The sequence below is a fragment of the Apodemus sylvaticus genome, chromosome 7 (assembly GCF_947179515.1).
Source record: "Apodemus sylvaticus chromosome 7, mApoSyl1.1, whole genome shotgun sequence".
Classification (NCBI taxonomy): domain Eukaryota; kingdom Metazoa; phylum Chordata; class Mammalia; order Rodentia; family Muridae; genus Apodemus; species Apodemus sylvaticus.
In genome coordinates this window covers 16151873-16172175 of record NC_067478.1, presented here as the reverse complement: position 1 = coordinate 16172175, position 20303 = coordinate 16151873, and the positions used below count along the sequence as shown (strand labels likewise).

Sequence of the window (20303 nt, the reverse complement as noted above, 5' to 3'; positions counted from 1 at the left end):
GCACAAATAGGCTGGGTGCTGCTTCAGCCGTGTAGCCCAGACCATGGCAGTAACACAACCAGGCTACGCTCTAAAGCAGGGTAATAGGGGGTGGGGGTGGTGTTAAATCTCCAAACCTGAGACGAATACTCAAGGCAGATAGAGCGTGTGGCTTTGTCACCCGGTCCTTTGTTTGGAATTGTGTTCTTTTGTCTGATTCTCGGTTTCCCTAACTTAGGGCTCTCTGCTTGCCTTTCCTTGGCCTCCATCACAGAGGACCACGGCCTCCATGGGTTTTATGGAACAACCTGCCCTGGTGTCCACTCAGAGCCTCAGTCCTCTCTGGCTGCACAACCAGGCCCTGCCACTCGCCCCCTAATTGCCGCAGCTCTGTAGGAAGGAGCGACTTCATACAAATTATTTTGTTCTAAGAGAAGGACAAAAAGAAAAGAGAAGCAGAGAGGGAAGGGGATGGCGGGAGGAGAAGATTGCCTGAGCCTGCTTTCTGTGTTGCTTTAACCCTTGCACTGCCAGGCACTAGGCAGACAACAGAGCTGAGGCTCCGGCAGCCCCCAGTCCCCAGCCCCCAGCCCCCAGCCCCCAGCCCTTCCTCCTGTCAGATGGCAGAGTCCTTATCTCTGCACGTGTTCTGTCACTCTCGACCTTATCACTGTCTGGCTGTCTCTCATCAGGTGCCTCTGTCACCTCCTTATTGCCCCTCACCACCAGTTCTTCCTGTCTCCACAAAGCTTTGTCGTGGTAGCTGGGCCTATGACCTCTAGTGGTAAAAATATCAATTTGGGGTAGAGACTTCCTGGCATTGTTTGAATGGGGGACCCGACCAGGTCAGGCTTGGAGACACTCTTGGGTGCAGAACACACACACTACATATACCCAAGACCCTGAGCATGAACAAAGATGCCTGCAGAGATCTCCTCTGGGGTCCACATACAGGCTCCCAGGTGGCATCTAGAGGACCCAGCCTCACCCACCTCAAAGCCCACACGATGGCATGTGCACACAAAGGGCAGTGTGGGCCCATGTCACACTAACCATCACTTTACACCAACACATGCATGTGTACTGAGACTGCACCTCCTAGGGAGGAGGACGGGCAGATTAATTCTTCCTATCCGGTCTCCATCAACATTCTGTGCCTTGAATGGCAGAGGGAGCCCGAGGAGCTCCTAGAACTCTCCATACTTTCTGCAAATGGCCTAGGGCAGCACCCACAAAAGGAGCACAGCTGCCTGAGGCTGTGTGGGGGAGTAGCTGTGAGTATGCACACGTAAGAGATACGTTCATGGATGTGTACACATATGTACGGGTGTGTGTGTGAGAGCATCCTCATGTTGGGACGTGGTTTATGATATATGCTTTTCAGCTCCACCTCGCTCTCCACACGCCCTGCCTCCTGCTTCCCATCTGGCCTGTTCTTCCCCGCTGCTGCTCATAGCACACAGTGGGTATAAGTCACGGCCCTTGAGGCCCAGACAAAGCAAATTTCCCATCAACCACCAGCACTGGCCACCAACTAGCCCACGCTGGACCCTCAGCCCAGATGTAAGCTATAGAGCCCGGGCCTGCGTCCCTCCCACCCCCCCCACCCTGCCGAGGTCATGAAGGCCCTGGACTCTGTGCTTGTTGGGGCCAAAACCAGTGTCCTAGAGGGATAAGGGCTAAACTGAGGTATGCAGGCATCGAGTAGATGAGACCACGGCATGGGAGTGATGGACCTCTCTGGCCTCACCTTTAACCTCTGTTTCCTTCCAGATCTACAAGGACAATCGGAACCTGTTTGAAATCCAGGAGAATGAACCACAGAAATTGGTGGAGAAGGTGGCAGGAGACATTGAGAGCCTGCTGGACAGGAAGGTCCAGGCCCTGAAGGTAGGCCAGTGTGTTGGGAGATTGAGAACATTAAGGGAAGGCAGTGTTCCAACCCTCGCGCTCTCTCACAGAGCACTTGAATCCCTGAATTCCTGCAGGAAAATCAGCAGCAGGCAGTGCTATGGGGCTGTGGGCAGCTGTGGCAGTTGTAATTGGGTTTGGCTGCATGCGAAGTAACCGGGAAGATGGAGGGTGTCCTGCCTCTCCCTCCTGCGGGGCCTGGAGTTTTCTCACTCCTCTTGGCCCCCTGCTTGTCTGTGGATGTGGAGTAAGTACTAGGTCAGAACAGTGGCTTGTTGGTAGAGTCTGCCACTAGGTGGGCTGCAGGATCTGGTGGGAGGGTAGGCACAGAGGCAGCCGCACACAGGGGAAGGCTGGGTCCCTGCTCTGTCCAGATCTTTAATATTTCTCTGCCTGTTCCGGGCCTCTGTCTTCCCATTTATACTCAGAGAGGTAGCAGCTCACAGGCACTGGGTTTTCACAAGTTGTAAGACCTGCCAGGCTAGCCTGATAAAGCTATCAGACCCCTGCTCACTCCAAGGACAGCAGGTGGGGAGGGCCCTGCAGGAGCTACAGAGTCTTTCATAAAGGGGCAAGAGGCATCCATTCTACCCCTAGATCAGCGGCACCATCATAGCTGCTCCCAGCCCATGTAGAAGGTAGCAACATCTGGTTGAAAAGAAGGAAGGAAGGAACAAATGAACGAACAAAGGAACAAAGGAACGAAGGGAAGGAGTAATGTTTTGATGTGCCCTACAACATGGATAAGCTCAAATGAATCCCTCCAAGTGAAAGAAGACAGTGACAAAGGCCATGTGTGTGATCCCATTTCTATGAAATATCCAGCAAAAGCAAACACATAGAAATGGAAAACTAGCTTACTGATTGCCACGGGCTAGTGGGGAGCAGATAGGGCTGGTGAATACAGGGTTTCTTTTGATGGTAATGAAAATTTCTAAATTTAGATTGTGGTGGTAGTTGCATGGCTCTAATTATACTAAGAACCACTGAAATGCGTGTTTAATGTGACTGGATTTGCTGTCAATTAAATCTCAATAAAGCAATTTAAAAAAAAAATTAGTACATCCATCCACAACTATGGCCAGGGTCAAGTCAAGACAGCTAACCTAGATTCTCCAAATCTAGCCCCAATAGACAATGAGTCTCCTCTCCCAGTAGCTGGGCCCTGCTGTCCCTCACGGGTTCCTTTGTCTTAAATGACTGTGTACATGGAAGAGGGTAGTGGGGCTGGCCTCTGAGCCTAGAGAAAATGGTTTCTAAGGATCTCTCTATGATTACAAGCCCAGCAAACCCAGAGCGGTGCCTAGAGAGCCTATAGTCTCAGCTGATTTTGGGGATCTCCTGGTCACAGATATGAGCAGTCAGTTGGAATACAGGCTGTCACAGAAGGGGTCAAAGGTCTCTACATGTGAGTGTCAAGCCATGTCAAGTTTCCCCCTCCAGTACACCATACCCATCCCACAGCCTCTGCCAAGTGTGTCCCCTCTCACCATGTTCTGTCTCCTTGCTCCTCACTCATCCCAGCCCCTGAGTTTGCACACTGCTTTTTCCGCTTCCTGCCCCTTCCCAAGTTAGGCAACATGGTTGCCTTGTTCAAACTTCTATTTTAGGTAAGTGTTTAGTATGTAGCCCAGGCTGGCCCCAATCTCTCATGCCTCATAAGCTGAAATTACAAACATATACTTCCAAAACTGGCTTGCCAGCCCAATTAGAGTCCTTCCCTACCCCCTTAACACACTACTACAGGAACAGCCAACCTTAACAACAGAAGAGGTCGGGGCATGGCCAGGGACCTGGGGTCTTTTTCTGACTCTTATCCTGTACCCCACATACTCATCCCTGGCTGAGAGACAGGACAGATACCTACATCCTCTTCTCTAAGTCAGAAGCACCAGTCCTTTCCCCGGTACACACTCAGTGACAAATACAAAATGATTTTTAACGGAAGAATGATGGGAAAAGGCCCTCACCACTTGGTCAGCCTCTCGTGAGCTAGTCTCATGGCTCCTCCCATCGGAAGTCTATGCTACTCCATCCTAGAGAAGGGGACATGAGGCTTGGAGAAGTCAAGTGTCAGGACAGGATGCAAGAGAACCAGAATTTGAACACAGGGCTTCCTGACTCAGATGTGACTCCCCCACATTCCTGAGGCATGCACTAAGGCCTCTCTGGCCATCCCAGCCCTGTCCTGGCTGTCCCAACCCTGTCCTGACTGTCCCAGCCCTGTCCTGGCTAGCCTCTTCCTGCTACAGCCTGATTCCAGGCTTACCCTCTATCCCCAGAGGACAGAAGCGCTGCCTATTCTCTTGGTTCTTATTGTTCAAAGTCAGTTTTGAACTTGATTATGTTTTAAATTTGCTTTTAATCAAGTTCTGATTTTTTTCTTCTTTTCCACATTTGAATGCATCCTGAGCACAAAGGAGGGGAGGAGTTTGGGGGGTCTTGCCCCTCATCCCCTATTCCATTGTTCCTCCCTCCCTGAACCCGATCCAGTAATTCAATTTAAAAATCCCTTGATCCAGTCTTGAATCTTAATTTGGGGCTTGCAAAGAGAGAACTGAGCAATGCTGGCCCCAAGTGTTGTCCGTCCAATCAGTATCGAGCAAGAAGTCAAGAGTCAGATAAAAACAGGCCACACCAGGGCCTTACAAACACAGGCAAGCAGTGTCCCCAGGTCCAGGAACCATGCTTATCTTTCTGCTTTGGGAACCCTGTGTTGAAACTTCAACTACCCAAATTGGTGAAGCCTTTGCATCAGGGATTTCTAGGGTCTTGAGTGGCAGAAGGCACAAGAAAGTGCCTGAGTTCCAGTGACACGCCATGAGAACTTGGGCAGAGTTGAAGTATAATCGTTAGGTCCCTGTCCTCTCGACTGAGGACTTGGCACACAGCCTCTTTCTTGGATAATATTCATTATTGTCCCCCGTCCCCCTCTGCCCACTGTTGTCACCAACGTTTACTTGTAGCCAGTTATGTGGCCAGTTATGCTGGGGCTGAAGCCGCAGTAGGGGAGGACATGTTCCTGCCCTCAGGTGCCCATGTGTTTCCATCTCAGGCCCCAAGTCCCTTCTCTGTGCCACTGGTCCGTGCTCCTCAGGAGGCTACCGTTAGAGGATTGCTTGAGTCCCAGAGAACAGAACCACTTGTCAACATCAATTAACCAAGAAACATAAATTAAGCCAAGGGCTTGTAAGAGCATACGGTCCCTCCCTGCCCAGTACCTCTGGTTCCCCATCCCTTGGGGCTGTCATTCACAAAGGACAGCGAGTGTCCTTGAGCTTACTTGAGTGTTACTTACCACCCATCGCTGCACCTTTGCTGTGTGGCTCAGAGGAAAGGGTTTGGCTAAAGTGAGAGACAAGCCCACAGACAAAGCTAAGGGACTGTGGCTCAGTGATTCTCAGAGAATGGGAAGGCCGGGGCACTTGGGACACGGCACCTAAGTCAAAGGTGTTACTGTGCACATCAGAGTGGAAACCAACAGCCTGCTCCAGGAAGTCTTTTGCCTTGGCCTTCAAACTCACAAGCCAGAGGCAAGAGGCCTTGATGGGACTCCTGGACCTAGAAGCTCAGGCCACACAAACTGGCAATACCTTCACATGGGCCACCATTTTATGACCATGTAGCTTTAGCTGCCTACAAAAGGCCAAGACTAAGGAAAAAGAAGGTGAGGCATTGGCTTCCTCTGACAAGGCCTTCACCTGTGATGCCCTAGTGACCCTGGATAAATTCCCCATCCCCTCACTTTCCTTCTTACACAATGAGTGTTCCTTCCAAAGTCCCCTACAAGGCTCGCGTGGGTGGGGCAGAGGGAAGTGCAGCCCTTGGATCTGAGGGTTCCAGTGGACAGCACCCCCGTCATCAGTGGCCTCCGGAGAATTAGCATCATTTAAAGAGTAAAATTAAAAACCCTTCTGTGCGCAGTCGCCCTGCTTTTGCCGCTAATGGCCACTTAACCCAATTAAGCTGACGCACGTTGGCAGTGTGGCGGGGTCTGTTTAGGAATGGAGCTCAGAGCTGGGTGTTCAAAGGCAGAGGTAAAGGCCAAGGGCTCAGGGACAGGTTGCTCTCTGTCAGGAAGAAAAGGTTCCTCCCAGCTTTGACTCAGTTGCCGCTTCCTTTCTAAAGTGTTGTCTAAAGCAGAGACTCCCAGCACTCTAGGAGGTATATTGAACTGGATCAGTCCTTGCTGCGGGGGCGGGGCCTGCTCCCAGCCCTGGAGGGTGTGTGGTAGCACCTTTGCCCTCTACCCACTAGGTGCCAGTAGCACACTGCTCTAACAGTTGTGTCTCCTAGTATAGCCCTCTGTTTCCTGGTCAGAGGGCACTAGCGATGATGTGACAGTGATGAATAGAAGTCCCACCGTGGGGCAGCGGGGACCTGAGAGATATACAGATGCCATGGGGCAGCCTCAGCAAGAGAAAGATTTCCTTTCTTCTAAAGGGACAATAGGGAAGACTGCCTGGAAGAGGCAGCAAGGGGGTGATGGCTGGGTGTTGAGGCAGCTAGAGGCCCAGTTTCCGCTGGATCCAGTGGTGCATTCATTGATGGGGGTTCAATAAATAGTTTGGTCCTAGGAAATCCAGGCCAAGAGTCATTCACCAAGGCCTGGCCTCTAGTAGGAGCTTTGCAAACATTGGTGGGACAGATCCGTGTTTATAGGGTTCTGCTGGATGGAGCTCAGTTTCTGGGGTCGGACTCCAGTTCTGGGAAGCTGACACAGGCACAGTAATGGCGGGCTGACAGGGAGGGGAGTCTGTAGCACTGAGTGCCTCCGCCCACCCTTCTCTGAGCAATTAAAAGGTGTTTATGCGGGGCTGGCAGTGGCTTCTGCCTCCCTTCCATTACGAACATTAAGAGATCTTGACCCTTCCACTTTCCCGCTCTTGAAAGGAGCTGCAGACACGTGGAGCCAATTAGGCGCAGGCGTGGGCGCCAAGGGCCCGAGCAGCCTTTTCTCCCTGATTGCGGCGTTTACAGCTGATTATTCTCCCCTCACCCAAACAGTGCCGCTTTCTGGCAAGGTGCCATCCAGAGGAGCCGGCTGGGGGCCCCTGGGGACAGGGAAGGACTGGATTAGTAAATGGGCATCTATCGAATGCTTTCCTGTGTGTGGCTGCAAGGGAGAAGGGTGGGGCAGGAATGGCGGTGGCAGGAGCCCAGGTAGCAATGAGGTTTCTTCTAAACCACCATTTAGAGATGGAGATCAGAGAAGGGCCTCAGGGGTGACCTAAATGTGTGTAGACGCTGACGGCCATTCCACACACACCCCAAGCATCCTTGTCCTTGGAACGGGTCAGCATGAGCAAGAGAAAGACGTTCCCAGTGGACACGGGAGTGGAGCTCTCCTTACTTGCATCCAGGTTGGATGGCCGGGAGATCCTGAGATCCTTCACGACTCCATATTGCCCTCTAGTCCCCTGGTTGTTAGAAGCATCGTTCAGGGGTAGTACCAGCCAAGGGTCCTCCAGGCTCTCTCCATTCCTTCGCCTTTACCTGCCCAGCCGACTCAGGCCGATCGGGCCTCCGGAAATGCCAGCTTGTCTGTTTGGATCCGGCCCCCTCAGGACTAAGGGGGCCTTTGCGCAGCAATGTGCTCCCCTGGGATCTGCAGAGGCGAGGGACACTGCCATTCTTCAGCATCTGCCAATCAAAGGAAGGGGTTGATTGATGGTTGGGATGCACCTCTGAGGTCTGAAAGGTGAAACGCACACGCCCTGTAGCCGAGTTCTCCTGGCAAAGGGTTATCAGAAAGGGGCTGATGGCTTGTATGTACGGAATGTCCGGAAGCGACATTGCTCTGACCCGGGGACGGGGCCAAACGGAGGAAATGGCACTGGACACTCTATTCCACTCTCCAGACAAGGCCTAAAGTCAGGGGAAGACTCCCGTCTACTTGGCCCTCTCCTCTGGGACTGGTGGGGGTAGGGAGTCCTGGCTGGCAAACGGACAGATCCTAGGAGGTGGAGGGAAAGGACCTACAGGTGCCACAGGGACAAACCAGACTAATTTAGGATCACAGAAGTGAGAAATTTAATTGATTTTTAATAGCATGTGGCCCTTTGTTCTGAAATCATTGTGTGTGAAGGCTGGGGAGGGTAGCAGTGTGCCAGCCAGGCTGATCCTGGTCTTCTGGGCCCCAGATTTCAAGGAGACACACAGCAACCTTTGGGGTGTCAATGTGCAGATTTGCTACCATAGGACTGAGAAGTCTAAGAGGACAGCCTGGAGGAGGTGGCAATTTAAACTGAGCCTTAAAAGACAGGCAGAACTACTGTCAAAGGCAAAAGAAGGAATATCCCAGCAATGTCTGGTCCAGCACTGACCCAGTAAGGAGCATAAGCAGAGGGTGCAGCCTGTGCCTCAGTTTCCACTGCAGCGGAGAGGCAATGCGGCAGAGGTGAAGCTAGAGACAGGACTCACCGCCTAATGTCTGGAGTGATTCGCGTGCATCCTTAAGTGTGGTCTGCTTTCCCAGCATGCTCTGGGAGCCGTCTCACCCTGTTTTCTATGCTTCAAGCTGTGCATTAGGCAACGCCTCCCTGGTGACAGGGGCTGCCCTTGGGAGAAAGTTGGTGTCACTGCCCTGGGTGGTAGACACAGGGGCAGTGAGAAGGGCAGGGGACTGTGGTTTATCGAGTCACTGGGTATCCGGCGTTGCAGGCGCCTGGTTCAGCTTCTGTTTAGTGAGAACTGGGGACTTACCTTGTTGTGTGCAGGCCCAGGTCTAAGTCACCAGAGATGGGAGCGTGAATCAACCTACGGGAGTACAGTCTGCTGACAGTGACAGTGTTATGATCCTTGTCACAAAGTGTGGAACATGGGGCTAAGCCTAAGGGACCTGGGAAGAGGAAGAGGAGAAGGAAGGAGAGGAAGGAAGGAACTCAGACATTCAGGGACCAGGAGTCGCCCTTCAGGGACCTTCAGCCCCACCCAGTCTGCCCTCACTCTCCTGGGGCCTTGACAAAGAAGGCCTGTTCCCAGCTTGCACCTCCACAGCTCCCAGTGTCCAGGCTCTGCAGTGCTTCCCTCCTGGCACAGGCCTCGGGACTGGGCTTTGGGAGGCTGGTCCCAGCCGCTGGCCCTGTGTTTGCCCACTCCGTTCCTCAGCGATGGGAGTCGTCCCGTGTTTGCTGTGTCAACACCAGCTGGAGTCCAGCTATAGAGAGAGCTGAAGACGAGAGGCTGCATCCTCCAGCCGCCCAGGGACCAGGGCTCCGGCCTTGACCTGGCAGGATCAGGGTCAGTGAGCTCACGGAGGTCTCCTCACACACAACCCATGCGGGTCCACAAGAATGCGGAGTATAATGAGGCAGAGAACCGGAACTGGGGAAGGCAGGCTCCCCTGAACACAACTTGGGACCTCTAGACATATGAAGTCTTCAAGGCTGTGAGGCTAAGGACAGGGTCCCATCACCTCAAGACCCTCCCTTCCTCCCGAGCAAGTCCCCAGGCACCAGGTCCGGCAGCCTAAAAGAGACCTACGTAGCAGGCAAGTGACCAGATGAGTAGACTGGTATTAAGGCAGAAACAAGATGAGGGACAGAGACTCCAGGAGGCCATGGGCCAGGGAAGCCGGTGTCCACACAGGAGCCGTATAAGCCTAGCCCGGTGGGAATGAGCGGCTGGCCAGGGAGGGTGCCCGAGGCTTGTCCTCAGAAGCTGATGGGAGCAGAGGACCAGAGAGCAATGAGGAGCGGGTTTTCCAGAAGCGTCTTGGAGATGACTCACTGGGAAGAGTCCTCCGGGGCAGGACCCAGTACCTGGGTAAAGGGGCAGGTGAGGTCACAAGTTCAGCGCCGCCATATCAGTGTCACAGAATTCTGCTAGTTGGTTCATTTCTCGGCTTGGTTTCCTTACCTGTGAGATGGGTGCCAAATGCCCACCATGGGTTTTCTGACTGATCCCCTCTGACTGAGACTCCACAGAATTGTGCCTGTGGAGATAGCTGGAGGGAGAGACTCTGGGTTTTCTGAACTTGCATTTGGGGGCCTGACCAGGAAGGTCTCCTCGCTTTGGGATTCTTCAGAAAGGCGTCCCAGTTCCTTGGAAGCACAAAATGGTGGCACTGAGCCAAAGGCTAGAGAAAAGAAGGCAGTTTGTGGGGCCTCCGAATATTAATCCTGGGATTCACCAGAGGAAAAAAAATTCCACCATTCTGGGCCAGATTTGAAGCTTTATTAAATATTAAATATTGACCAAGAGATGGACTTTGGTCAGGATCATTCCCTGAAATTTCCCAGCTGAGTGGCCCCCAAGACTCGTGCTGCAAGATGTATAAACACAAACCCATAGTACATTCTCATGAAGCTGCTGTTATGTTCCAAAAAACTACATGTCCCAGCATCCCAGCAGGTTACCTGGTCCTTGTAGGTTAACTTAGGCATTACCTTTGCCCCCTCAAAGAGCAGGGGAAAAGATTCTGAAAGAGGAAGGAGCCTCAGGTAGTAGATGGCTTCGCTGGAAAAGAGGAGGCACCTGAGCTCAGAAGTGAGTGGACAGTTAGTCTCCAACACAGGAAGTGGGGCTACTCAAGGGAAAGGAAAGACCATCATAGGTGTCAAGAGAGGGGCTGAAGGCCTACAGCCTTATGTGGAAGCGTGGAAGAATATTAGAACCAACTGGGACAGCACGAGTGGATTGGCTGCAGTGGAGGAGGGGGGTCAGAGTCCGGGACACTTCCTGGTGCTGACGTGTAAAAGTTAGGAGATACCGATGAGTGTGGGCTGCTCTGTGAGATCTTCCTCAAATGCTCGCTGGCCTCCTCATAGAGAGGCAAGCCTGGAGCTAAGGGGTGTAGCCGTCGGGCGCTCATGGGCAAGGGGTGATGTGAGAACATGGACCTCAAATCCCAGGGTCTTGTGGAACTTTGCAGTGAATGCACACAATGCACACAGATTGCACGAGCTAGCCCCCCTCCTGGCTCCCAGAGTTGGGGACCTCAGGGCCCTGCTTCTAGCCAGTTTTTAGATAGGCTCCAGGGTCCTAGCTACTTGGGAGAATTGGAGCCAGGAGGTAAGCCACAGTCTATGGACCATAGTGACAACCCAGATCTGTGACTATGGTCTAATTCAGGAGACCACTGGCTCCGGTCTCCAAGTTCCACAATGTCCCAACAACACTGACATTTTCCTTCCTCTGGCCTGCACACCTGGGCTTCCTGTTATCCAAGATTCCTCTGCTAGCCTCATCTCTCTGTGTGACTACCGTGTAATTAGCTCATTTCACAAACTATTACATCTGTCATATTTTCCATTCACCTTTTTCTCTTCTAGGAAAAGGGGGAAAGGGTTAGGGTAGAGAGAGACTTCTGGCTGTGGGGACATCTCATGGGCTGGCTTTGCCTCTCTCACCTCACCTCACAAGCAGTGACACACACACCCCCCCAAAATACATTCCAGCCCCAGTCTGCTAAGTAAATGGAAGTCGGTGAATTGGGCTGAAGGTGTCAGAACTCTTTCCATGCCTGAAAGAGGGACCGCCGCACAGACCTCACCGAGTCCCTTCCCAAGAGGATCCACCTGTTTTGTTCCCACCCAGGCACTGTCCAACTTGCAGGGCTCAGAGTCATAAACTACATGGTGGTGTTGCTTACCCAGGATGCTGCTGGATATGTGATAGATGAGGGTGTAGTGAGCAAGATGGACGGAAGTAGGCAGAGGTGATGGATAAGCCCTCGGGCGGGGCTACTTGGAGCCAGCACTATGGACAGGACACATGTAGAACTCCACAGCAGGTGGTATGTGCCTAGGCCAAACAGGACATCACCAGACCAGCCTCACTGTCCCAGGACTAGGCAAAGGGAACAGTTTAAGACCTCAGTTTAGGCTGATTGGTCAGTGGTTGATTTTGTGTTGATATTGTTTTAAAATAATCAGTAACCCAGGCTGGCCTCCAGTTGGTGATCTTTGTGCCTCAGCCTCCCGAGTGTTAGTGGTATTAATGTGCTATCATGCCTGGCTTTAAGCCTTTAATCAGAACTGTTTCAGGCGGGCTATCATTGCTGAGCCCTGTGTACCCATTCCCCGACTGAGGCCGCGCTGCGCAGGGCCCAAGCCCACTGATGCCAGGCTGTGCACAAGGCAACTGGAAGAGCTGGTTGGAGCCTTAGCTGGTGTGGCCTACTTTTCTGCTCCCTGCCCCCCCCCTTGTCTCCCCGCCTTTTCTTGCTGCGATTCCCTCGGGATGTGAATCCTTTTAAACTTTTAATTAAAAACATTCTCTTTTCTCCCTTCAAGGTTTACTTCCCCATGATTTTCCTTTTAGAAGATAGGATGGGGGAAGGCAGGGAGTGGAGGTCAGGACTGTCTGGGTCTCTAGTGGTGGATCCCAGGAACCAAGCCCTAGCCCCCAGGAGGCTGCCCCGCTGCTCGCCGCAGCCTCTCAATTCTGTCAGGGAAATAATTTCTAGTCGTGTTCAGTGTGAAGCTTCTGGAGGCCTTGTGTGCGCCACCCTCCATCCTGCAGTCATTCAGGGACACAGCATGTGCCCATTAAACAGGCCAGGACTTTCCTGAGTAAAGGGTCTCCTGCTTCTCCGTGACGGTGCTGTCAGCTCGGTGGCCTCAGGGTCATAGGTGAGTCCATGGGTTGCAAACTAAGGGAGTACCCGCAATGCACGGTATAGCCCAGGACTGATACCAGGAGTTTCAGGGTCACCAGTGAGGTCACCAAAGCATCACATGTCAAATTCCCAAGTTAGAGCTCCAGGGCGTGTTGTCAGATCTTGGCTCACAAGATCAAGGCCCCAGGGATGCTGAGGATTCAGGTTCACGACATCAGGGAACCACAACAGAATCTTTAATCACAGGACCGGAGGGGGCTAGTCCATCTCTTTCTCCCAGCAAGTGACCTGTTAGTCTATGCTGACTCTAGAGGGAGATACCACCATGTCTCCAGGTCCCTGCTTCACAATTAGAATTGTTTAAAAGTTCTTCCTTGGGTCAAACCATGATTGTACTCACTGACCCCCCTAAGCGGTTCCTTGGCCCCATCTCTAGTGAATTTTGGTATTGATGTTCTCTCCCAAAAGCTCTCCCTGGCCCAGGAAATGGAATTATGGATCTCCACCCCCATATTCCTCGAACTCCTCCACACCTCTGCAGTTTGAGTGGGTCATAAACTCACAGATTTACCCAGGGATATCCAGGTCTTACCCTGAGATGCTCCCAGTAGGTTATTTGTCTCTTTGCCTTCAAGGCAGAGGCCCTCCCCATATAAGTCCCTAGATGCTTAGAAACTCCAAACTCAAGCCAGGCAGGCCCCAGCCCGAAGCAATGGCAATACTCACAGCCAGGAAGTCCCTGAGAAGGTGCTGAGATGGAGTTGTCAGCCTTGTGGAGCTAGAATCACTCACACGCGCACACACACATACACATGCACAAACACACACACAACACACACACAGGCACACAATCACTTGCCTTCTAGGCTGCCCTCGACCTCCCTCCTGAGACCCACTGCATGCCTGCTGCTTAGCAGACCCCTGAGAGCACCCCTCCTAGCCTGTGAGTGAATGCCAAAGGGAACATCTCCACGGTAATAGGGAGTTAAAGGAACTCGGGGACCATTAAAGAGAGGCAGAGCACAGGCACGGCACCAAATGCCTGCAACACCAGAACTTGAAAGGTAGAAGCAGAACAATTAGAAGCTCAAAGTCATCCTCAACCATATGGTGGATCGAGGCTAGCCTGAGCTATTTATTTACTAATAAATAAATGAACAGGAGCTAGGGAGATAGCTCAGTTGGCAAAATGCTTCAGAACCTATGTTCCTATGTTCAGAACCCTGGCGCCCATGTCAAAGGCCAAGCAAGGTGGCACACACCTGTAATCCTGGAGTAGGAAGGTGGACACAGAAGGACCACTGAAACTTGCTGGCCAGTCTAGCCAATTGGTGGGCTCTGGTCCAATAAGAGATCTTATCTCAAAAAAATAAGGGAGAGAAGGGGTTCAGGAAGACAAGTGTGCCCTTACACCCCCCACACACACACAAACACCAAAAAAAGAAAACAAACCAGAAGGATAGGGAGGAGCACACAGTAGGGATTGTAGAGGTTGCGCAGGGTGAGATGGCAGAGGGCAATTGGAGCCCTGAACCTCAGACTCAGGATTGAGTCCAGGCATCAGAATCCTGGCAGTCCAGGATTCTAGCCTTAGACCAGATTTGGGAAGGCCAAGGTCACTCTTAAAGACTTGGTGAGTACCTACTGTGTGCCCATGCGGGCTGTCCAACCCTGCTGAGCCCCAGGCAATACCTGCTTGCTCGACAGGTATTCTGTGGTTCTAGGGATGTAGAGTCATAGAACAGGAGCCTGGTGGCCCTCTTCTGGCCACTAGAAGCAAGGATATAGCCTTGCCTCTTGCAGCACCACCATCTTTGGCTCTTCTGTAGGCCATTCATTCAAGGACAGCAGTGTTCTTTCCCCCTCCCCAGTAGCAGATTTCAGTCTTCCCTAAACCCCATTATGACAAGCTCCACTCATTTATTCACTCCCCGAGCATGCTAGAAAAGTCTAGAGATCTGGGAGAGACAAGCAAAAGCACTGGCCAGCCCCTTCAAGGTTCCTGCTGCAGCAACAGGGCATTAGACAAATCTCCAGGTGAGCTTGGTTTGACACCACATACACATAGATAAAACCAGTGCCTATAAGCGCCCTTTTCAGTGGTCTCTAGTAGCCACCAGCCCCAGCATCCCTTCTGCCTTCCTAGACACCTCGCCTCCCGTGGTGCATCCCTTTAGCCCCATCTTGTTCTCATCCTCTCCAAGCCCCCCTACCTTCCAGGGATGTTTCTAGGTTTGTTTTAATAGCACATGATGTATCTGACCAGGAAGCTCTCAGAGGTGGATCCTGCTCTCAATCTCAAGAGGTCCAACCATGGCCTCAGGAAGGACAAAGAGGAACCAGGTCCCAGCCGACCTGAGGAAATCTGGTCTGAGGCTAGGGCTGCAGCACAGGGGTAAAGGGCTTGTCTAGTGTGCGTGAGGTCCTGGGGCGGGGGCCCCCGGGGAGGGGAATGGTTCATAGTGAGCTGTAGCCATAGCAGTGACAAGGGTGCAAAATGAGGGCGACTGAGCTGAAGAGGCCCAGGTATGAGATGGAGAGGAATGGGCAGAAGGAACGGTCCATGCAGAAGGAGAAGGATATGAAAATATATCCCAATACAAGACATTCAGTGTCCCCTGTCTCAGGCATGTCTAGGCAGCCAAGGCCCTTCTATCCATCCATTCATGTGTTTATTTAAGAAGAAATAGTTACTGGGCCCTGAGACCATTGTAATTGAAAGGGAATTAAAAAAAAAAAAAAAAAACTGCTTCCTACAGAAGGCTGTCGTGCCTGTAGGAAAAATGGCAGAACAGAAAAGTTAAGTCCTGTGAGAGCTTGCTAGCATGCAGGCCCCTTGCAAGCCCCAAGCGATATGATAGAGACGTGTAGAGCCCTGAGCAGGTCTAGACGGTCTGGGCCGTGTTCCCAGCAGTGCATCCTTATTCGGTATTTGGTAGCTCGCTTTCAGAGGTTCTCATACACGGGAAGGCCCATGACAATCCAAGTGGATACCCTTCATTACAAAAATGGCAGAACTGCAGCCCTGGGCCTGGGACTCAAGTCTCTGGCGTTACTCTAACAGGAGTATAATCCTATTGGTGAGGCTTTTCCAGATCCAAATCCAACTTTGAAGAGGCTCCTGCCTCTACACAGCGCCGCCTACAGCCCAGAGGTTGAATTGCACGCATGAGAGGCTCCTTTTGGGGTAGAGCCAGGCCTGGCTACACATCCTCAGCAGGGGACCCAGGGCATCTACTATTGGCCCTCCATGTACCCCCATAGAATGGCAACATGAGTCCTAGCTTGTCTGTCGTACTGGGCAGCTGTGAAAGTGGAGAATGCAGGCTCTTATGCCCTGTGCTCCCCAGAAGACCTTTCTATTCGGGGGAGTACAGAGCTTGCCTACCTTGTGTGGTGGACCAATGGCGGGCTTTCCCTCCTCCTCAGTGGCCCTGAGGCCATCTGTCACTAACAAATTCTCTTCATTTCTAAATAAAATGATTTGTTAATTTGAGTGAGTGATCGCCACTCGTCCAAGCCTCTTTGCAGGCCCAGGAACAGCTTGTGGGCTCCCGGAGCCCCGCGCCGCAGGCCTGGCGCAGACTTGCAGGGGTTGTTTTCGATTTAAATGTGAATTGAATGAGGAGAAAAATGTTTCTCTTGGCAATTCCATAGGAGCTCGCTCTTCTGACAGATGTTGGAGTTTATTATCCCATCGGGCTTGCGTTTTGTCGAGCAGAATTGCTAATTATTTCAGAGGCCCGGCCACAGCCAAAGAAGGAAAGGAGGTGGCAGGCGTGGCTTTGGGCGGAGTCTGTTGACTGGCAGGTGCTGAGACAAGGGGCCCCTGCGGGCCCTCTTTGAATCTACAGGCCTTTCAGATTAAGACCTTCCCTGCCCACTTCTTGATTTCTGTTCTCTGTGGTACTGTGGTCGAGCAGCAAGGCCTTTTGTGACCAAAGTGCTTTGACCTTCTGGCAAAGACTCTAGAAGGTCACATTTGGGATAGGAATTGCTCGTGGTTAGTGGATCCACGGGTGGCAGTGCAGGGGTGGGGTGTGCAGGGGTACATATCTCTGGAACCACAGCTCTATGCAGGTCTGCGGGGATTTAGTATGCCTGAGCCTTGTTTCAAGTCACACAGCCTGGTGTGGCTTTGTGAATCTGATATATATTTGAGGGGCATGTGTTCTTCTGCTGCTATTGCAAGGGGAAGGAGGCCTTGGAAGATACCTGCCATAGATTGACCAGGCCTCAGGAGGAAGGAACCAGTAACGGCCATGGTATCATTCAGAGGCTGCACAGAACCCCAGATCCCAATGAGGGAACTTGAACTAGGAGGTGGCTTTTGAGGCAGAAACCCTGACCTCTGGTCCATTTCTAATCTGGGTCTGAGCCTTACTGTGACTGTACACGGCTGGCTGGGGTCTGAATCGGCTGAATTGCCTCTTACACGGGTGGGTTGGGAGTGTGGCAGCCCCCCCTCTGACACTAGGAGTGGGGGCTTGGCAGTTACCTTAAGTAGCCTCTGTAAATAGCCCCATCCTCTGCCCCTCCCCAGCCCCCATCCTGAGCCTCCAGACAATAGGCTGGGTGTGCTGACTTGTCCCAGCCCTGTCCCTGCCAGATCCTTACCCTCTTCTCACCCCCTACCCTGAAGCCCAGGCCAACTAAAGCTCAATTTCCTTGGCTTACCATAAAGGCGACAGCAGCTGGGCAGGATTTTATAACCCTGGGGTCTCAGCTCTAGAATCCTGATACAAACTGAGACCTACAGAGCACAAATCGAGGAGGGTCTATTGTGGAGCCAGGTAAGGGGGAGGAGGACAGAAACGCAGCCTTTCCCTGCCTCGTTTCTGGGACTCTGGTAGCCCCTAAATGGTAGACACTAGGGAATGGGGAGGGGTTCCCAGCCACCCTCAAGCTGAGATCGCGCCAGGCATTTCTGATTGACCATGTGTCCTGGGAACACGCGGTCTCTCCTCTGTATAAAACTCCACCTTGACATCCTTCCATTAAATAGGGCATGTTCAGAAGAGAAAATTGCTACTATTTTCCCCTCTTACTTCACTGTCATCAAAAATTGATCCCATATTGCATCCTTATTTCAAAGAACGAGCTAAAAAAAATAATAAAATAGAAATTCCCACTCCTCAGAGCGGCAGCTGCATCAAGCTTTCCACCCCCACCCCAAAAACAGAAAGGAAGAAAGAAAGAAGAGGAAACGTGACCCATTGCGGATGGGTGCCTGCTGGCCCAGCTGAGGCTGTCTAGCTGTCCTGACTTTGGAAAGCACGTGACCTGGCCGTGTGGAGGGCTGGGCCCTCAGCTGTGTGGGCAGAGGGGGGTTTCGATCTAGTGAAACACAGAGGAGAATGGGGGAATGGGGGAGGTTAATTTGGATCTAAATGGAGCGATTCGTTATCTCAATAAGAAGCTTCTCGTTTTCCAGGGAGACGGCTGCGCCAGCCAGATGCTAGCCTGCCTGTCTAGTCGGGGTGGTGGCTCGGCACAGGGCCCTACAGTCAGTCCGACCTCACCTCGCCGCCTCTGCTGCCTGGCTGGAGAAAGATGCTCTAATCGGGCCTATTCCTCAGTTCATTTGGCGGCACATCAAGTGGTTTTTCATATACAATATGAATAATAAAGACGGGGCCAAAGGGACGAGATAAGACCCTGGGACCAGGATCGGGCACCTGGCCCAGCTGAGCAGACAGGCGGTGTGACACTGGGCCACCTGAAAGCTAAGGGAGAAAGAGAGGGCCAGGGTTTTGTATTTTAACCAGAGGACATTCAGGTCAATTCTCCCGGGAGCCTAGTCTAACTTGCCCAGGGGTTAGGGGCTCACAAGGTGGTGCTGGGGTGCTATGGAGACTAGTGGGAGCCCTTCCCCCGCACTACGAGTTCTGTGAGGTTAGGGCCAAGTCCCACTTACCTTTCCTGTGTCTCTGGCACCCAACACACACCACACATAGTGTCAGCGAGAGCAGAAAGAAGAGGAGCCCTCAGGGTCACCTTTTCGTTTATCCCTCGTTGTGGTGTTTGTTGTGATGAGATAACACAAAAAGCACGATCAGAGGCTAGGACGAAGGCCAGGAGGGAGGACGATTGAGGTCGCATTGGAGAAGGGGACCCCTGGGTGGGAACCAAGCAGGCCCTAGCCAGGAAAGCCCACTTGGCTGGAGCTCAGTGGCAAGGGCTGAGGCCTGTGTGTCTAGGAGCCAGCACTCGGTAACCCCTTCACCGCCATCCCCAGAAGAAAGCTCCATTACCCAGCACCTTGGAAACAGTCAAGCAAGCACACAAAAGAGGTTGTTTGGCCAAACATTAAGACCCAGATACCATGTAGGCACATGTACATGGGTGTATGCTCTCCTGTGCTCATGTGTGTACACATTCCCAACTGTATACACACATTCACATATGTTCATGTATGCACAACACCTCTTTCTCTAACTCAAAGCCTGTCACCCCCAGGATGGCAAAGCTGGTGGTCACAAAGTCAGGATGAAACCCTCACCCACTCTCAACTAACCACAAACGCAACATCCCCTTGTATCCCTCCATGCAGAGCCAAGAGACCATAGTCACCCCCTTTCCTGTGGAAGTGGCCTTGGAAGTAAGGTAGCAGAGGGCTCCAGAGTGTTGGAAAAGGCCTCACCCCGGGAGTGGTCTGGGCAAAGCAGTGGGCTCTGAATGAGGTGGCCCGGAGGCCTCTACCTGGGCCGAGGCTGGATTGACATGGAGAGCTCCTAGCTCCGTGGGTTCAAAGAGGCAAAGCAGACCCTAAAATGAGCCTGTCCCAGGCAAGCCTTACCGCTCCCGCTTTGCCTGGGTTTCTCCTTCTCTGAAGTGGGATGAAGATGCGGACAGCATTTTCTGTAAGCCCTTTACAGATGTGCGTGGATGGCCTGTGCTGCCCAAGCCAGCCCATGACTCCACTGTGTTCCTCCAGTGGGGAAGCCCTTGCAGGCCGTGGCCTCTCTCAAGACAGAGCTACTGGGGGCTGGAGAGACAGCTCAGTGGATAAGAGCATCCGTTGCTCTTCTAGACCTGAGTTCAGTTTTCAGTCACATGACTGCTAACAACTGTCTGTAACTCCAGTTTCAGGAAATCTAAGGCTCTCTCTGGCTCCAGTGGGTCCTGCACCCATGTGATGCACAGACATACATGCAGACAAAACATGCAGACAGAGAAAATAAAAATGTAAAAAGACAGAGCCATTGCAGCTGCTTCCAAAGGGTCAGTGATCAACAACTAAACTACAGCAGTCCACCCCAGTCCCAGTCCCTTGTGCCATGAGGGTCCCAAGATGTGCCTATCAACAGGGCACTCTTGGGAGACGTCTTCTGGCTGACCATGGGCAGAACACAAGGCTTTATATACTTTCTTTAGAGCCCTCCCCTTGTTTATATACCTTCTCTAGAGCCCCTCCCCTGGTTTTTTATAAAGACATGGTCTCAGTATATAGTTCTGGCTGTCCTGGAACTCACTATGTAGACTGGGCTGGCCTTGAACTCGTAGAGATGTGAGTTCTGCCTCTGCCTCCTAAATGCTGAGATTAAAGGCGTGTGGCTCTACACTTGGCCTTCAGGGACCTCTTGCCACTTCCAGTCTTGGTCTAGCCTAGGAAAGATCTTGGGCCACCAAGATGATCTCCTGCCCCTTGGGTCTCTTCCCAGATTCATTATGTTTCCTTATTCATATTACTGACCCATGGCCAGCTGAAGATCCCTTTCTGCCTCTGAGGAGCTTCAGAGTATCTTTTTTTTTAAGTTTTTTAATTTTTTTATTTTATGTCTATGAGTGCACTGTAGCTGTCCTCAGACACACCAGAAGTGGGCATCAGACCCCATTACAGATGGTT

The 20303-nt window shown here is 52.2% G+C and overlaps 1 protein-coding gene across 4 annotated transcripts in view; it reads left to right on the top strand.

Moving 5' to 3' along the window:
* The window catches only part of Cacna2d2 (calcium voltage-gated channel auxiliary subunit alpha2delta 2), a 129293-nt gene that overhangs the window by 62497 nt on the left and 46493 nt on the right, over positions 1-20303 (top strand). For all 4 annotated transcript variants that reach the window (XM_052187373.1, XM_052187372.1, XM_052187375.1 and 1 more), the window contains exon 3: positions 1753-1869. In XM_052187373.1, coding sequence (XP_052043333.1) covers positions 1753-1869 — 117 coding nt within the window. The remainder of the gene's footprint in view (positions 1-1752; positions 1870-20303) is intronic.